This window comes from Hypanus sabinus, chromosome 4 (assembly GCF_030144855.1).
Source record: "Hypanus sabinus isolate sHypSab1 chromosome 4, sHypSab1.hap1, whole genome shotgun sequence".
Lineage (NCBI taxonomy): Eukaryota > Metazoa > Chordata > Chondrichthyes > Myliobatiformes > Dasyatidae > Hypanus > Hypanus sabinus.
In genome coordinates, this window is record NC_082709.1 from 113021128 (window position 1) to 113041136 (window position 20009).

General features: G+C 42.2%; 1 protein-coding gene across 4 annotated transcripts in view; it reads left to right on the plus strand.

Moving 5' to 3' along the window:
- The first annotated feature begins 422 nt into the window (after positions 1-422).
- Positions 423-20009, plus strand: part of wdfy2 (WD repeat and FYVE domain containing 2) — a 62283-nt gene continuing 42696 nt past the window's right edge. Inside the window, exon 1 of one of the 4 annotated variants that reach the window (XM_059967923.1) lies at positions 423-648. In XM_059967923.1, coding sequence (XP_059823906.1) covers positions 512-648 — 137 coding nt within the window. In that variant the 5' untranslated portion in view covers positions 423-511. Of the gene's footprint in view, positions 649-3066; positions 3118-5550; positions 5699-20009 lie in introns of those variants that run through there. The other 3 variants (XM_059967926.1, XM_059967924.1, XM_059967927.1) reach the window with 3 other exon arrangements.

Genomic DNA, 20009 nt, shown 5'->3' on the forward strand with positions numbered 1-20009 from the left:
AGAAGTTAGATCTTACAAGTAGACTATCCCTTGGTATTCAGCAATGCTGTTTGGGCTACGGCGGGTTGGGGGGGGGGGCATAGTATGCAGAACCCACAACACACCCTGACCTCCTTACTCCAAAGTGCTTATGCTGGCAGTTAACTGTGTCGACAGCTTTGTGTAGTGTACTGGTGGGAAGGTGCGGTTAATAGACATGTGACCGAATAATTTACAGGGACGCAGGGAAATAATGACGGGTATTGAACTAATGAGAATCGTTCCTCCGAATGCCTGTATGGGTCAAATGACGACCTTCTGTGTCATTGTAAGTAGCAAAAAATGTCTTCATTTCTAAATGGAAGATGAAATACATTGACTGGTTTCTGAGTTTAACAGACTGTGATTCCTCTGTTTCTAGGGGAAACATTACGCCGTTGCACTGACCGGATTGATTTTGGTGCTGAACTGTGCCGCCGACTCTCGCGTCTGCGCAGTGGGGACTGCTCGGAGGGCGGTGAGTAGCATCACCATGGCGGCGGAGCACAAGTCGAAGGCGCTAACCCGCAGGCCTGTGCTGCTCAGCAAGATCGAGGGCTCTCAGGATGTAGTGAACATGGCAGCCATCATCCCCAAGGAAGATGGGGTTATCAGCGTCAGTGAGGACAGGTTGGTGGTAGGGCTGGCGGGGAGCGGCATTGCGAGTCAGTGGTGAGTGGGACTGGGGCTGGAATTGTGAGAGAGCTGGATAGTGGGGAGAGGTAAAGAGGGAGAGCGCGGCAGGCGGGGGTGGAGGGGCAAATTTGAACTGGTTAGTTACAGCGGGATATGGGAGACTAAGGACTGAAGTTTGGGGGACTAACCTGTAAGTAGAAAGAGGGCTGGAGATTAGGGGCAATAATGGGGGAGGTTGTGATATGCGATGTTAGTGGCTATGTGTAGGCAGCTGTATTATGGGCATGATTGGGGATAGTCGTGATGATGTGGAGTCAGGGGTTTGGGGAGGACTGTTGACGAGCATAAGTCCCTGGAGTGTTGAGGCGAGAGAGGACAGGATGCTTAGAAGAGAAAGGAGGATTGTTGACAGAGTAATGCACAAAACACTGGAAGAACCCAGCGGGTCAGGCAGTAGCTATGGGGGAAATGGACAGTTGACGTTTTTGGGTGAACACCCTTCATCTGGACTGAACGAGTTCAGATAACCAGCAAGAGCTGGCACTTGATGGATGGATCCAGCTTGGAGTGCAGGGAGGTTACAATTGGGGAGGGTAGGAATAGTTCCAGAAACTGGAGGGCAACTTCTGTACGTGGTGCTGGGAGTACAATGAGGATGTATTTTGTGGTGGTTGATGAAAATCGTGGGAAGTGTGATGGGAAGGAAGTTTACCACATGAGCTGGGAATTAGGTTAAAGTTTTCTTCATTTCTTTGCAAGCTGAGATGTGAAGGCGAAGTTGGGAAATGTATTTCAGTGCATGGAAGTGGAATTGGACAAGGGAAGGTTGAAATAAATAGAGTAGGATGAACTGGGGTGAAGGATTGAAGAGGCTGTACAAAATGGAACTGAAAAAACAGAAGGGAGGAAATAAAATGACTTCCTAAACTATTACATTTAACTGAATGTGAATGTATGTGGAGTTGTGTAAGCAAGTGATAGGAAATGAAACTCTAAAGATAAAGCATTTTCAACAGAAACTGAAAGGTTGCCTTGCCATCTGCTCAGTTTACTGTACTTTGAGTTTTCAGAAAAAGGTTAGTGAATAGAAATACTTTGATTTGTTGACCCCTCATGACCTTATACATATAAAGCATTAGTTAAGTATAATGTTGACTAGATTATGTACTGGCTGTTAAAAACAAAATCACTTGTTTTTCCTAAAGGATTGTGCTCTCTGTCTGCTTTAAAAAATACAGCATTTTAAAAATTACAGATTAATTCATGTTCTAAATCTGCTGTGCATGATACCTGATTTCCAATCCCATTGCATACTGGATTCAAGCAACTCTCCACTATCGTCTACGTGGCAATATGGCACCTTGCCTCTAACAATCCTCCTCTGCAGGAGTGGAGTTCAAAAGCAGGAGGAATGGGAAACTTTAACCTCGTCAGCTCTTCACCAAAACAAAATCATCTCAACCTCACTCACAGATTGCAGCATATGGGCAAAGCTTGCATATAAAATAGCTATCCTGCAGAGGCTGAGGTCCAAATTATTGTTGGTCAGATACTGCATTCTTTACTTGAAGGTCAGAAGTTTATTTATGTTTTCTTCATCTGTTTATTAAAGTACATCATTTTTGAAAAAAAATGGGGCATATCTTTGAACAACAACACACACAAAATGCTGGTAGAACACAGCAGGCTAGGCAGCATCTATAGGGAGAAGCGCTCGAAACATCGACATCGCTTCTCCCTATAGATGCTGCCTCGCCTGCTGTGTTCTACCAGCATTTTGTGTGTGTTGTTGTTTGAATTTCCAGCATCTGCAGATTTCCTCGGGCATATCTTTGAGTATCTTTCCAGTTGTTTGTCATATTGCTCTCTGTTACCTAAGCCAAAGTGGTCTGGGATTCTTCAGGAGGTGAATTAAGTGCTTCCTGAATTGTCAGATTGACCTCTTGTACAAAGGGTCCTGGTTGTTGTGCCATGATGGGATTGGGCAAATTGAACATCATCTAGCTAAGTCTGATGTTTGACTTTTGGTGTTTAACTTTGTGTTTTTGGCAACAATTTTGTCAACACACTGCAGTGTCAACCTTGTCTGTATCTTGTTAATGCATTGCTGCTTGAAAGAAGTATTGCATGTTAGAAATACTGTCTAAGGTAATATAATGAGTTGTCTTCCTGCACTTCAAAAAAAAAGCCAATGGGGATCATTATGTGAACATGTGAAGAAGAATCAGCCCTTTGAACTGGCTTTGTTAATTATGTACATCATGGTTGAATGTAGGAAATACAAGGTAATTTCAAATGTTTTGAATTCAGCAGAACTTTGTCCTATTTCAGAGGGAAAGTCTGATGGTTAAAATCTATGTGAGAGCAGCGGAAGATGTTTGTTTTAAAGGGAAAAAAAGCAGATATAAAATCAGTTTATAGTTTTAAGTTCAGGAAAAGAAAGGAGGTCTTGTGCAAGTAGAGGTAAGGAACAATATAAAGTGGATGGGAAAAGTTTTTTTGAAAAGCATAAAACAAAGGAATCGGGCTGCATTTGACCACCTGAGATTACTCTGTGATTCATTAAGCTGAAAGCTGATCCAGTCTTGGCCTGAATACCACTTTTCTCATGTCCTTTAATTCCCTTGCAATTTAAATGCCTGTTGGTAACTCTCTTGAATATATTCAATAACTTTGTCACCTCAGTTCTCTGAGTAGCAAATTCCAAAGAGTTGCAGTCCTCTGAGAGAAGTTCCTTCTCATTTCCAACTGAAATGGGTGACCTCTAATTCTGTAACTCTGTCCTCTATTTTTAGTTAACTTCACTGAGAAAGCATTCTTTGTTTCCACTCTAATAATTTGTCAGTTTCAGTAAAATCACTTCTTATTCTTTGAAATTCTGAGCATAAGCCCAACATGTTTAGTCTTTGTATGTCACTTTAATTATCCCAGGAGTCAATCCAGTGAAAGTTCTATACAACCTTCAATGTGTGTACATCCTTCCTTAAATATGAAGATGAAATTTCCAGCTGTGAAGACCTACAGCACACTTTGTGTATCTGCTTACAATAATTTTGTGTTGGATGTACCTCCACTCCCTCCCCCATATCTCTTTGTGCTGCAACATTATATATTCTCAAGTTAAATCACTTGTTCATTCTTCCTTCTAATGTTGGTAACTAAATGTTTTTCTACATTACAGTTTTTCAAATTTTTGTCTTGTTTAAACTAAAAAAAACAGGCTTTGGAAAGGAATGAGGAAAATCAACTTGAAGAGCTCTTCAAAATTAACAAAATTTAGTTACAGTAATGTTACCCGATTAAGATAGGAAACCAATATGGAATTGGGAGCTTGCTAAAATTAATATAACCAAAATATTTTTGTAGAAATTAATGGTACTAAAGGGCGCAACAACAAATGGTTTCTGTTCCAAGATTATGTAGAATATGCAGCAGATGCACTTACTATAATTTCCCCAATTTCTCCTTTAGAAGAATATCTCTTCTAGAGTAAAAAATTGCAAATAACTTCCATATTTCAGAAAGGTGAAAGAGGGCAGAAGATTTTTGGTAAAGTCCATCACCTAAGTGTTGGCTCAAGTTAATCTGTGTAACTGGAGGTAAATTATTAACCTGGCTAGGAAATTGTCCAAGAGGCAGGGGATGAGATAGGTTTTCAGATGGGCAGTAAATGATTTATTGTGCTTTGTAAAAAAAAATAATGCTGAGATTGTTGCTGTTTGCTGTTTTTGGTTCATGACTGATTAGTGGGATATAATGTCTGTGGCACAAGAATTGTTGCTGTCACAAGCAGAATAGATTATGTTAAGTTACAAATATTGTTTTGAGTGGGGGGAAGAAAACTTAGTTTCAACATAGAAAAATGTGTGTTGTCCACATGGGATATTAAAATGGCAGAGTGAAAAATTGGCAAGTAGCTCAAAATCACAGGTTGAAGGAAATCCTGGAAATAACACAGACTGGAAGAGAAGATAATCGAAATAACTTTCAGCCTTTATTGACAGGACCAGTATATAAGGTGTAGGAGATGTGACGCAGCTACACAAAGCCCTGGTTATACGACACCTGAATATCGAAAGCAGTTCTGAGCAACATGCAAAAAATTTATTGACTTTGGTGGTGATCCAGTGTAGATGTACATAAGCATACAGTGAAAGATTATTTAATTTGCTGGTTATGGTGTCTGTTAATTAAGTTGTTCTTTTGTTGAAAGTTTTGAGATTTTAAGGGAAACAAACTTGATTAGCTAGTTTGCAAGTTCGGCTTGATTGTGAACTGAGGAAAAGAAAGCTATACATCATAGACGTGTGTAACATTTTTCCACAAATGACAATCGATGCATGGTCAATTTTGTCTTAAACTTTTGTATTTTTGGTAACCAAAGTGAGATTGGGGTTGAGGAAAGGTGTTTATTTGGAAGGTTTCAGAACACTCAAGGACTAAACTGCTTATTTTATCTTAGTGTTTCTATGATCTGGATGGACACCTTCCCGTTCTTGAAGATGTCGATGGACATTTGGAGATCCAAGTTTTAATTTCTCATGGATTGTGTTGGGAAGCTTTAAAATAAAGCTTCTCCCTGTAGGAGAGAGAGAGTGACTTCTCTTTTGACTCCATGCAAACATTTTCCTCTTAACCATAACAACCAAACCAGATTATCTGACAGCTTTATTTTTTTTGTTTGTGGGACCTGGTTCCTTAAGGTTGTCATAGCCGGGGATAAACTCTCATTACCTATTAAATGCTTTCAATGCCACGCATCTCAAATAGCTACTGACAGCCAAGTTCAACTCTTGGCCTTCACGTGTGACTAAGCTACTCAAGCCAGGCAGAACTGTTTCTGTTGACAGGACAAGGGGCAAAGGCGGGTTACTGGCACCTTAAAACCAGTCACTTTACGCAGATGGGTTTTGTCAGCCATGGTTTGCAGTTCAGCTAGAAGAAGGAAAACACTGATTTCAAATCTCTGCTGCCTTGTGGCTGTACCTACTCATGGGAAAGGCCTTTGGGAGAAAACCCCGGGTAACAAAGGAGATAGATGAAGGTAGGGTAGTGGATATTATCTGTCTGGTTTTGAGTCAGGCTTTTTAACAAGGTCCTGCATGGACAGTTGATCTGGAAAGTTGTTCCATGGGATTCGGGAGTGTTTGTGAGGTGGATTCAGAATTGGCTTGATGATGGGAAGCAGAGGGTGATGATTGAAGATTGATTCTTTGTCTGGAAGCCTGTGACGCATGGTATGCTCCAGGGGTTAGTGTTGGGGCCTCTATTTTGTTATTTATGTAAATAGTCCTGATGTGAGTGTTCATGGTGTGATTAGCAAGTTGGCTGATGCTGCTAAATTCGTGAGTCTTAATGACAGTGAAGCAGGTAACAATGAATTGAAAAGAGATCTTGATCAGTTATGGAGATGGGTTGAGCTATGGCAAGTGAATTTCAACTTAGACAAATGCAAGATGATGCATTGATGCATACTGGTCAGGCAAACCAGGGACTTATATGTGAATGGCAGGGGACTGATGAGTGTTGTGGAACAAAGGGATCTGGGCATGCAAGTGCCCAGTTTACAGAAAACCGCTGTGCAAGTAGACATGGAGTTGAAGAAAGTATTCAACAAGCTAGACTTCAGGGCATTGAGTTTAGGAGTAGGGACATTATGTGGTAATTTTGTAGGTTGTTGGTGAGGCTGCACTAGTAATATTGTATACAGTCTTTGTTTCATCTTATAGGAAAGATGCTGGCAAGCTGGAGAGAGTTCAGAAGAGATTTACAAGGATGCTGCTTTGACTAGAGGGGCTGAATTATAGTGGGCGGTGAACCACAGGAGAATGAAGGGGTTTGGTTAAGATGAACAGTCATATTTTTTCCCCCAGGATTGGGTAGTCCAAACCTTGAGGACTTGGATACAAAATAAGAGAAAGAGATTTAAGAGACCTGGGAGGTAGCTGTCCTGGTACAGAGGGCAATGAGTGTTGACCATGATGGGTTCAACTGTAACATTAAGGAGACATTTGAATAGGTTCATGGAGTGGGGTGGGGGTTGCGGTTGGGGGGGCTTCTGGCCAAACACAGGCAACTGAAACTTGCAAAGGGTATGCTGTGGTCAGCATGGGCCAATTGGGCTGAAGGGCCTGTTTGTGTTGTATTACTCTGACTCCAAGTACTGTGATATAGGAGTTGTCACTGTCTCCCTCCTCTTCCTGCCTGTCCCACCCATAGATTTAATAAGTTGATTTGAAAACCTGCAGGCAGTTTGGCTGATTTCCTAAAGTGGAAACCTGATCCAAATGCAAGCAGTAATTTCGTCAGAAATGTGAAATATAAAAGCTTTGAAATTGTTTGGTTGCATTTTAATTGATTTCTGCCAAGCCAAACAATTGCCAGAAGCATTGGTTGCAAACTTGGGTAGTTGATAGGCTCACCACAGAACTGGCCCAAATTTTGATTATTTTAATGTTTTCTAATCATGGGAGCGCAGCTGTATTTAGTTTACTCAGATCATACATTTTCAGCATTTCTAATGGTAAATTGATAAAGATCCAAGTTTTAAAACTGCGTAATAGATTGTTGTTGCTTGAATGAAGTCACTGGAGAAAAGTACTGGTAGATATCAAGCAGCTTCTTTATTCGACAAAACAAGATGCAGCAGGCAACATATGGCAACACTTTCGGTTGAATCATAAGACCATAAGATAGGAGCAGATGCAGGCCATTCGGCCTATCGAGTCTGCTCTGCCATTCAATCATGGGCTGATCCAATTCTTGCAGTCATCCCTACTCCCTGCCTTCTCCCCATTCCCTTTGATGCCCTGGCTAATCAAGAACCTATCTATCTCTGTCTTAAGTGCACCCAATGACTTGGCCTCGGCAGCTGCTTGTGGCAACAATTTCCACAGATTTACCACCCTCTGACTAAAGTAATTTCTCTGCATCTCAGTTCTAAATGGAGGATACCCTATTGTCCTGGACTCCCCTGCCATAGGAAATAACTTTGCCGTATCTAGTCTGTTCAGGCCTTTTAACATTCGGAATCTTTCAGTGAGATTCCCCCTCATTCTCCTGAACTCCAGGGAATACAGCCCAAGAGCTGCCAGACGTTCCTCATATTGTAACCCTTTCACTCCTGGAATCATTCTCGTGAATCTTCTCTGAACCCTCTCCAATGTCAGTATATCCTTTCTAAAATAGAAGTCCAAAACTGAACACAATAATCCAAGTGTGGTCTCATGAGTACCTCATGGAGCCTCAACATCACATCCCTGCTCTTATATTCTATACCTTTAGAAATGAATACCAACATTGCAGTCGCCTTCTGTACCACTGACTCAACCTGGAGGTTAACCTTTAGGGCATCCTGCACAAGGACTCCCGTCCCTTTGCATCTCTGCATTTTGAATTCTCTCCCCATCTAAATAATAGTCTGCCTGTTTATTTCTTCCACCAAAGTGCACGAGCATACACTTTACAACATAGATAGTTTAGGGGAACGGGCAAAGAAGTGGCAAATAAAATATTAAGTCTCTCTGCAGGCTCTCTGTTTCCTCAACACTACATGCTCCTCCACCTATCTTTGTATCATCTGCAAATTTAGCGACAAATCCATTAATCCCATAGTCCAAATCATTAACATACATTGTAAAAAGCTGCGTTCCCAGCACCGACTCCTGTGGAACTCCACTGGTAACCGGCGGCCAGTCAGAATAGGATCACTTTAGTCCCACTGTCCACTTTCTGCCAATCAGCCAATGCTTCATCCATTCTAGTAACTCCCCTGTAATTCCATGGGCTTTTATCTTGCTAAGCAACCTCTTGTGCGGCACCTTGTCAAAAGCCTTCTGAAAATCCAAGAACATCACATCTACTGCATCTCCTTTGTCTACCCTGTTTGTAATTTCCTTAAAAATTGCAGTAGGTTAGTCAGGCAGGATTTTCTTTTCAGGGAAACAATGCTGGATTGGCCTATCTTGTCATGTGCCCCCAGGTATTCTGTAATCTCATCCCTAATAATCTTTTCCAACAACTTCCCAACCACTTCCCAAATATCTGCCTATGCCCAGCACTACACACATTTTATGTGCTACAGATCAAAGAAAATTCAGGACAAATCAAACATCCATATTTACAGTCTTCTCACCATTGCACCAAAACAAGTATCAATCACTGTCGTATCCGTGCACTGTAATGTCAATTGGACTCGTGCATATGTGGACAATCAGCTAGGTGCCTGTTTCCTGGTCTGTGAACCTATTGTTCAGAGCTGCATTAAAATCAAATCCACAATCCATATTCAGATGTGAAGACTAGTGGCCGAAGTTATTTGCTGTATGTAGAAGCATAGAAAACCTACAGCACAATACAGGCCCTTTGGCCCACAATGCGCTAAACTTAAAAATCGTTCTAACATGGGCAGTGCTGAACAATTTGTGTCAATTTATAGATATGTTGTTCTCATTGTTAGCTTCCCTTTTCTTGTGGCCACTTAGATTTTCAGTTCTCTTACACACTTGCGCTTTGTTGCCTTCTGTTGACTCCTTGATTTACTTTTGGTTGGTGGATATTTGCAAGATTACATGAATTTGTTTCACTGATGTTCTTTACAGCCAAAATGTTAATTTCACATCCTTTGCATTCCATCACCTTTGCAGATGAATCATAAAGTGTAGGGGGGAGGTCACCTGGTTTAGTATGTTTGTATCAACTCCAAGAAATTGCTATGGTTTTCCCCAAACTTCCTGAATATTTCTGCTCTGCAGGGTTTTGCTTAACCTTCATTTGGTAGTTGATTGTCTCCTCGTACCATATTTAACTGAAAACTAGCTAAGTTTATTGCAGTCTTGTTTCTGAAGCAGGAAGTTATGGATTCATGTTCCACTCCAGATTTGTGTATAATAATCTAGTTGCCATTCTAGTTACAATGAGATGCCAAACCATCCCGTTTCCATGAAGACAATGTCAGAGTGTCTTACTGCATTATTTTAGGAAGAATAGGGAAATTTCTTCCCCCCCCCCCCCCCCCCATGATTTCACATCTTTATTCCTCAATCAACATCATTATTACTTTCTGGTCTTTACTGTCCATAAATATACCACAGCATTTTATGTACTTCGCAGGTGACCTTAATTAAGAGGTATTTTGTTGTCTGAAAGGTAAGTTGACCTAAAATTGTGAAAGGTACCATATGAATACAAGTCTGCCTTCCAATCTCTTCCTCTTTTTACTCAATTAAAAAGGGTTTGAAGCAGCTGTTAATCTTCTAGTGCTACTGATGTTTCACTTACTCGAGAAAAGAACTCGGCTAACCATGAAATGATTCATTTGAATTTGGTTGCAGTGTGTGAGTGATTGCAACTGTTGAGCTTTGATTTCACTACACAGAAACGAAAACACCCAAAAGCACTTGTGAAAATTTGCTTTAAAAATGGTGTAATTGTACTTAGTAAAATGCTCCCCAGACCAAGCCTAAATAACAAGCAAAATGGATGCCGGATCCTTAGAAATAACATAATCAATAATAGTGAAAGCTGTGTGACTCAATCAGTTTGTTGTAAGTCAATAGTTCAGCTACATTTATATGAGACTTGTATATCACATGGTGATGGGATGCAATAATGACTTTAATCCCTGATGCTGAGATGGATCCTAAGAAATGCTAAGGCACATGATCAGTGACGAAACCTGGGTCATCAAGTGTTTTGGGTCTTTTAACATCAGACACCCTCTGCCAGGGTTCATCAGGCCCTGGTTTGTGTCCCAGCAGCATTGGTCCATGAGTCACACCTCTTGATCCATAGCCAGCTGGAGGCTCGTTAAGCAGTCTCTGTGATGGGCCTGATGGAATCTTGTTACAAAATCAATTCTCTTGTATGTGAAGCCATAAACTTGTTGTTCAGTCCACTGAATTTGGAAACTGCAGATTCCTCCTCTTCCCATACAGAGCACTGCTGCTTAGGCTACGTGGGAGGCCCAGCCATCTTTAAAGGTAACCATTGATCTTTCAAGAGCCTCAACTGTTGACTTGGATACCTCCTTCTGTTTTCCATCTTTGGCCAGGGGATTCAAGAGAGGATGCTGTGTTGGTAGATTTAGCCCTTGAACTTGCCAGGTAGGCCTGACATGACCACACTGATGAGCCACACTTCTAACTCCTTGCTTGACTTCAGGATGATGGCAACACCAACCAAGGGGAAATGGATCTTGTCCCCAGGTCTGCCTTTCTTTAACACCAGAGACCTGGATTTCTCTGTCTTAAAGCTCATTCTAGTCCATGCGATGATCATCAAGGGCTTAAGAGGTTCAATCTACTGCCTGGGACTGATGTAATTGTCATGGTGAGTTCCTCCATAAAGGCTCTCCATGCCTGTCTTAATCAGAGGGCCTCTACAGGCCATTTTGGCTGCCTTAATTGGCACATTCATGATCAGGGAGAAGATGATCAGAGATTGTACATCTGGTTAAATTACCCTTCTTGAGCCAGTGCCAATGTGGTGTGACATTCCTGAGGAGACTCTCAATCTGAAGTTCCAAAAGCAGTCCAGGATGAGGTCCTTTATCTTCCTCGGAACATGTCGTCAATTCAGCACTATCTCCACTGGTTCATGTGATGATGACCAGTATGTGTTGTCAGGGTCTAGACATAATGCGACGAGGTCTCCCTTTCCTTCACGTGCTTCCCTGATCAGCTGGAAAACCATGCCTGAGTGCTCCAGGCACCCTGCCACACTGGGAATCACTCCTTTCTGTACAGATACATCGATGTAGCCATTGTTGATAAGAAACTCAGTCGGGCGATGGGAAACGACACTGAAAAATTATCTTCTCTTCCACACTGAGCAGCAAGATGGATCTAAACTGCTCTAAGTCCTTCCAATTCTCCTCTTTGGCAATCCAGACTTCCTGTGCACACCTCCACTGGTATATGACCTTTTCCCAATGCCAGATAACCCTAACGAATTTCCAAAGTACTGGAAGAACTTCAAGCAGTACTTCTACACCTAATAGGGTACTCTGATGGGACCAGGGGCAGAACCAGCTCTGGCTGCTCTAACTGCTTTCTGGATCTCCTTCCAGATGAGCTCCTTGCTGTTGATCTCAGCTGCAGGAGGAGGAGGATTTACTAGGATGCTATAGTGTCTCCCCCCTCTGAGGCACTGAGGGAGTCCTGAAGGTGTAGATCTACCTCTTGTTTGGAGCATGCGAGTTTCCTGCTCTGCTTGTGTCCCAGCAGCTGCTTGGTGAATCTAAAGGGGTTCATAATAAAGGCACTCATTTCCTGGCTCTCTTCCCTGTTTTCAATGCCATTCTACCCTGTGCAGTCATAAGCTTACTTCTGAGGATGTATCGAAGCTTGGCAAGTGGTGGTTTTTCTTGTTCACTTGCACACTCGCTTCCCTGTACTGCTAAGTCAGGGATTGGAGCTCCTGATGCAGCTTGTGTATTTTGGCTGCCCTACAGTTTATTCCTCTGGTCTTCTCCACTAGGCCAAATCTCTCAGCAAAGCTGACAATGATAGTTGATGTGGTCTGGAGTTGTCTATTGGCGTCTCTCTTGGTTATTGCCTCAGTGATATGGATTACATCCTCCTCAAACTGCAGGCTCAGTCTCAGATGGCTTGCTGGAGACCACGTAACCCAGTGGTGATCTGCTACTCTGCCTAGAGTGAGAGTTTCTGGCACTCGGTGGGGTGAGTTCCTCCTGCATCTCATAAGGAGTGAATCCAGACTGCTGCATTGCTCTCTCCTGCTCCAGGCATTTCATCTTGACCTGAAATATTCCTTGCAGAACTTGCCTCAAATGCGTCTCTCACTCGTAATCGATGATCCATTTGCAAAGGTTGACATTCTACATCTAGCTACAAAATAATCCATGAGAATAATATGTGAATTTGCTGGTTAATCTTAACATTTGCATGCATGAAAGGTTTCCAGTTGAAAATAGTTTATTTCAATTTTCCTTCACACGTGGGTGCAATGTAAGAGAACATTTAGATTTCAGGCTCCAGTAATTTTAGAGCAAGAGAAATTGACACCCTTGTCTTCATGTAACAGTTCAATGTATTCAGTTAGTTCTTTGCACAATTTTCAAAATAAAGTCTAAATATTGGGATAATGATTTTATGTTCTATCAGACATAGTGAACTTAAAGTGATCAAAAAACAAAGTTAAGCGTTTGGAAATCTTTAAACAAAAATACAATGCTGGAAATTGTTTCTCTTTCCACAGATGCTGAGGTAATGTTCAGGTTAGTGATGTTAGAAATCAGGTTTTTAAATCGCAGTAAGAGAATGGAAGTGGAGGAAACGAAGACAAATCTCTGCAGGTGGTGGAATCTGGAGCAGATCAGGCAGGAACAATAAAGACACTTCTGCTCAAGTCCTTTCATCTGGGCTAAGTTATGTCTTTTGGAGATGAATAAGAGATTGGATGACATATGATACCTGTTCATTATATAGATTGCCTATCTGAGGTGTAAATAGAGGGGGCTAAAGCAATGTTAAAACTGGCTTACAAAGCAGCCCGTTGCTGAAAGTCTAAAATAAAAGAATACCCCATAATAGAATATCCAACAGGTTAGGCAGCATCAATGGAGAAGGTAACAGTTACTGTTCAGGTTGGTGTTGGTATTGGTTTATTATTGTCACATGCTCTGAGGTAGAGTGAAAAGCTTGTGTTGCACACGTTGTTCATACATATCAAACTTTTAAACAGTGCGTTGAGGTAGAATAAGGTAAAACACCAACAATGCAGAATAATGTATCAGTGCTGAAAAAGTGCAAAATCATGAGGTAGATTGTGAGGACAAGAGTTGATCTTATCGTGGGTGGCATGGGAGTGTCGTGGTTAGCACAATGCTTTACAGTACTAGCAACCTGGGTCCAATTCCTGCTGCTGCCTGGAAGGAGTTAGTACGTTCTCCCCATGACCACATGTGGTACTCTGGTTTCCTTCCACAGTCAAAAGATATACTGATTGGTAGATGAATTGGTCGTTGTAGATTGTCCTATGATTAGGCTAGGGTTAAATTGGAGGATTGCTGAGCGGTGCTCAAAGGGTCTATACCGCATTGTATGTCAATTTAAAAAAAAATAAATAAAATTATCATACAGGATGCAAACTTAGAAGATTTGGTTGTCTGAAATTGTTGAATCAAAAATAATGTTCTTTGGGCTTTAATTATTTTGGAATAGCAGAAGAGGCTAAAGACAAATTAATAGGATGAAGAATTAAATTGAATGGCAAATGCACTCAGTGGCCACTTTTTTTTTAGATACCTCCTGTACCTAATAAAGTGGCCATTGAGTGTATCTAGTGCTTCTTGAAAGATCATTATTGATACCTCCACAGTCACTTCAGCTACCTCTTTCAGAATCCTAGTGTGCACACCTTCTATCTGGTCCAGGTGACTTACCTACCTTCAGACCTTCCAGTTCCCAAGAACCTTCTCCCTGTAATGGGAATTTCATACACTTCATGACTCCTGACACCTGGAACTCCCACCATACTGCTAGTGTCTTCTGCAGTGAAGACTGATGCAAAGTACTAATTCCGTTCGTCTGCCATTTCTTTGTCCCCCATAACTACCTCGAAGTGTCTCAGCCTGAAACGTCGACAGCGCTTCTCCCTATAGATGCTGCCTGGCCTGCTGTGTTCCACCAGCATTTTGTGTGTGTTGTTTGAATTTCCAGCATCTGCAGATTTCCTCGAGACTACCTCGCTAGCATCGTTTTCCAGTGGTCCAATATCCACTCTCTTCTCTTTTACACTATGGATCTGAAGAAACTTTGGTATCCTCTTGAATATTATTGGCTAGCTTACTTTGATATACCATCTTTATCTTAATGACTTTTTTTAGTTGGCGCTTTTGGTATTTAAAAGTTTCCCAATTTTCTAACTTCCCACTTATTTTTGCTCTATTATATGCCCTCCCTTTGGCTTTCATGTTGGCTTTGACTTTGCTTGTTAGCCACGGTTGTGTCATATTGCCTTTAGAATACGACTTCCTCTTTGGGATATATAGATATATATATCCCGTGCCTTCCAAATTTCTTCCAGAAATTCCAGCCATTACTGCTCTGTCATCATCCCTCCCAGTATTCTTTTCCGATCAAATCTGGCCAACTCTTCTCTCATCCTTCTCATTCTCATAACTTCACTCAAAGACTGATAATTTGGCTTTAGTTTCTCCTTAAAGATGGATTTGATCATATTATGATCACTTGCCCCTTAGTTCTCTAATCAATTCCAGTTCATTGCACAACACCCAATCCAGAATAGCTGATCCCCTAGTGGACTCAGCCATGAGTTGCTCTAAAAAGCCATCTCATAGGCATTCTATAAATTCCCCCTCTTGGAATCCAGCACCAACATGACTTTCCCAATCTTCCAGTATATTGAATTCCCATGTAACTATTCAAACAATGCCTTTTTGGCATGCATTTTCCATCTCCCATTGTAGACCACATCTTTACTGTTTTGGGGTTTATATAACTGCCATCAGGGTCTTTTTACCCTTGCAGTTACTTGGCTCTATCCAGAACAATTCAACATTTTCCAAACCTATGTCTCCTCTTTATAATGAATTGATTTTTTTTTTACCACCAGAGCAATGCCACCCCATCTGCCTTCCTGCCAGTTCTATTAATACAATGTGTATCCTTGGATGTTAAGCTCCCAGCTATAATCTTTTAGCCATGATTCAGTGTGACCGGCAACATCATACATGCCAATCACCAACAGAAGAAAATCTTTAGATGTTGGATATCCAATAACACACACAAATTGTTGGAGGAACTCAGCAGGCCAGGCAGCATCTATGAAAGAGTACAGTTGATGTTTTGGTCCAAGATCCTTCATCAGGACTGGAGGAAAAGAAGTTGCATACATGCCAATTTGTAACTGTGCCTTATTCATCTACCTTATTCAGTATACTGCACGCATTCAAATATAACACCTTCAGTCCTGTATTCACCCTCTTCGATTTTATCTGCTTTTCATGTTGTGACTCAAAGGTTCAAAGGTTCCTGTTGTCGCAACTATGCCCTATCATCAGCCTCTCCTTGCTAGAAATCTCACCGCACTGCTTCTGTGTAAGCCAACTAACTCATCTTCAGCACTAACACTTGGGTTTTCACCCCCCGTCAATGTAGTTTAAACTCACCTGAGCGACTCTAGCCAACCTGCCTGCAAGGATATTGGACTCCCTTGGGTTCAGGTGTAACCTGTCCCTTTTTGTATAGGTCTTGCCTTCCCGAGAAGAGATTCTGTGATCCATAAGTCTGAGGTGCAAAGGGACTTGGAAGTCCTTGTGCAGGATTCCCCAAAGGTTAATTTGCAGGTTGAGTCTGGGTGAGGAAAGCAAATGTGATATAAGCATTCATTTCAAGAGGACTAGAATATAAAAGCAAGCACTTAATGTTGAGACTTTATAAGACACTGGTGAGACCTTACTTGGAGTATTGTGAGCAGTTTTGGGCCCCTTACCTTACTTCAGATGTGCTGACACTGGAGAGGGTTCAAAGGAGGTTCTCAAAAATGGTTCCAGGATTGAACGGCTCGTCATATGATGTCTCTGGGCCTGTATTCACTAGAATTCAGAAGAATGAGGAGTGACCTCATTGAAACCTATCAAATGGTGAAAGGCCTTGATAGACTGTCCCACCACAGGAAACATTTCCACATCCACTCTTAAGACAAGAGGACACAGCCTCAGAGGGATGTACTTTCAGGATGGACATGAGGAGGAATCTACGAGAGGTGAATCTGTGGAATTCCTTATCACAGGCAGCTGTGGAGGCCAAATCTTTATATATATTTAAGGCAGTGGTTGATAGATTCTTGATTGCTCAGGGATTGAAGGGATATGGGGGGAGGTGGGGAAGACAGGTGCTGAGAGGGGAAAATGGATCAGTGGTGATGAAATGGTGGAGCAGACTCTGGGTGAAATGGCCTAATTCTGCTCTGCTCCTATATCTTGTGTTCGTGGTCTTCTGCTGCTTTAGCCTATCACTTCTTCAAGGTGTGGCACTCAGAGATGTTCTTCCACACAACACTATTGTAACACATGGTTATTTGAGTTACTGTCACCTTCCTGTCAGTGTGAAACAGCTGGCCATTCTCCTCTGACCATGGACAGGCATTTTCTTTCACAGAACTGTCGCTCATTGGCTTTCACATTGTTCTCTGTAAATTCTAGAGACTGATGTGCATAAAAATCCCAGGAGTTCTGCTGTTTCTGAGATGTGCAAACCATGGCGTCTGGTATGAATAATCAGTCTGGCACCTCAATCGCATTTCTTCCCCATTCTGATATTTACTCTGAAGAACCACTGAGCCTTTCGACCATGTCTGCATGGTTTAATGCATTGTGTTGCTACCACATGATTGGCTGATTAAATATTTGTATTAACGAACGGGTGCACCTAATAAAGTGTCCACTGAGTGTAGAAGCTCTGGGTATCTTTATTGATTGAAAGAGTCGTGTTCTTTAAAGCAGTGTCTCACTCAACATTTGCCGTAGTGGAAACAGCATTGAGATTACTGAATGCAGTACAATAAGATGGAATATGCATATGCAAATTGCTATTTCACCTGGAAAGTGTGGATCCCTACACAATGTGAAGGGAGAAATGAAGAGATGGCTTTGTATCTCTAGTGTCCGTGATGAGCAGAATTGGCAGTTGGTCTAGGTAAAAGAATGAACCAGTGGGTTATGGCATAGGGAATGATCTCCATTGAATGCTGGAAAGGGAAGTTGTGTTTGGAGATTGTGGTATGCTTGAAGGTGGCAGCAGTTAAGAAAATTTGAATGTGGAGTGTGGTGGGGTGGAAAATGAGGAAGGGAGGGGGAAGAGAAAGTGGAGCAGAGACTTGGGGAATGGAACAACTATAGTTAAGAAGGAAGACATTTTAGAGGTGTGTGTGTTTTAATCAGAAATTATGAGGTGGGGCTGGAGAAACTGGAAGCATGAAATGGAGTCCAAGAAGGATGCATGGTAGATAGATTTGTCTTGAGAGGAGGGCAGAAGCTTGCAACAAAGTAACAGACATGAGACTCTACAGGTGATGGAAGTCTTGAGCTATGCACACAAAATGCTGGAGGAACTCCAAGTTGTGTAGCATCTATGGAGGAGAATAAATAGTCAGCAGATCAGGCTGAGACCCCTCATCAGGACTGGAAAGGAATGGGACACACAGACATACTTTATTGATCCTGAGGGAAATTGGGTTTCATTACAGCCGCGCCAACCAAGAATAGTGTACACAATATAGCAATATAAAACCTTAAATAATAATAAGTTAATCATGCCAAGTGGAAATAAATCCAGGACCAGCCTATTGGCTCAGGGTGTCTGACACTCCGAGGGAGGAGTTGTAAAGTTTGATGGCCACAGGCAGGAATGTCTCGCTATGACGCTCAGTGTTACATCTCGGTGGAATGAGTCTCTGGCTGAATGTACTCCTGTGCCTAACCAGTACATTATGGAGTGGATGGGAGTCATTGTCCAAGATGGCATGCAACTTGGACAGCATCCTCTTTTCAGACACCACCATCAGAGAGTCCAGTTCCACCCCCACAACATCACTGGCCTTACGAATGAGTTTGTTGATTCTGTTGGTGTCTGCTACCCTCAGCCTGCTGCCCCAGCACACAACAGCAAACATGATAGCACTGGCCACCACAGCCTCGTAGAACATCCTCAGCATCGTCCGACAGATGTTAAAGGACCTCAGTCTCCTCAGGAAATAGAGACGGCTCTGCCCCTTCTTGTAGACAGCTTCAGTGTTCTTTGACCAGTCCAGTTTATTGTCAATTCGTATCCCCAGGTATTTGTAATCCTCCACCATGTCCACACTGACCCCTTAGATAGAAACAGGGGTCACCAGTGCCTTAGCCCTCCTCAGGTCCACCACTAGCTCCTTAGTCTTTTTCACAGCCAGAATAAAAAAGTTGAGGGGGAGGAAGGAGTACAAGCTGGCACGTTTTGGTAAGGGCTGATGTGCGAGTGGGTAGGGTGGGTTTAAATAAGAAGTTAGGAGAGGAGGTAAAAATCTTCATCTTCACGAGGATAATGGATCATTAATAAAGAGGAGGAGGACCAGGGAGAGGTGATGGGCAGAGATGTGAAGGAGTAAGAGGGTAACAGAATGGGGAATGAAAAAAGTCTGGGGGAGAGAAATTACCACAGTTAGAGAAATTGATGCTCATGCCATTAGGTAAGAGGCTTTCAAAACAAAATGAGGTGTTGCACCTCCAACCTGAGTTTGACCTCCCTGTGGCAGTGCAGGATACTGTAGCCATACCTGCTGGTTTGAAATGGAAAGTTGAATTGAACTGGGTAGCCACCAGGTGATCCTGTCTTTTATGGCAGTCGGAGCAAAGATGTTTAACAAAGCTACCCCCATTCTGCATCGGGTCTGCATTGCAGAGGAGCTTGCATCGTGAGCACCAGATAGAGTAGATGACCCCAACACACTCACAGGTGAAGTGTCATTTCATCTGGAAAGACTGTTTAGGGTTCTGACTTAGGGTGAAGGAGGAGGTGTAGGGGCCAGTGTAGCACTTGTCACACTTGGATGGTTGAGTGCCAGAAAGGCAGAATGGACAAGGAGGTTTCCCTATGGAAAATGGAGAATGTGATGGAGGGGTGGGGGAGTGATGGGGTACCATTTGATATGGCAGAAATTGTGAAGAAAATGTAATTGATACGGAGGCCAGTGGGGTGGTAGGTAAAGACTAGGGACACACTGGTGACATACTCCAAATTCTTGATGAGAGCAGGAAGTAACATTGAATAACATTATTGATATAAGAATGTGATTGAAACATAAACTCTGGTCCAACTCTGAAACAAAAATGGTCCAAGCTGTGCTTGTGTGTTGAATACATTTAAGCACAGCTTGGACCATACGGATTATCCTTTAATTTGGAATTTAAAATGGGATGGAGCTCAGGCAGATGAGGGGAAGTGAGAAGGTATAAGGGGACTGCTCAGATCTCTCTTCAAAGGACAGCCCAATTGACTTGCTGATGTCAGATGATTTAAAAGAGTCAGTTGAAAATGGGAAATGGTAAACCATAGAAGTGGTAGAAGATGTTAAAACCTTTATAGATGGAGAAATAATAATATAGGAAGGAGTAAGTTCTGTTTGATCAGAATAGATTGAAACTGTGGGTCTACTTGGAGATCTTGGGGAAGTGAAAAGAAGCTAACTGCAGGCTTGAGCAGGACCCTGTGGAAGGAAGTTTAGCAGAGTAAAGGCAAATCTGCAGGGTGAATGAGAACTGTTCTGTCCTTGGCTTCAGAGCCATGGTTGTTCCAAAGCCTAGGAGGCAATCGCCACATTTAGTGGTGCAATTG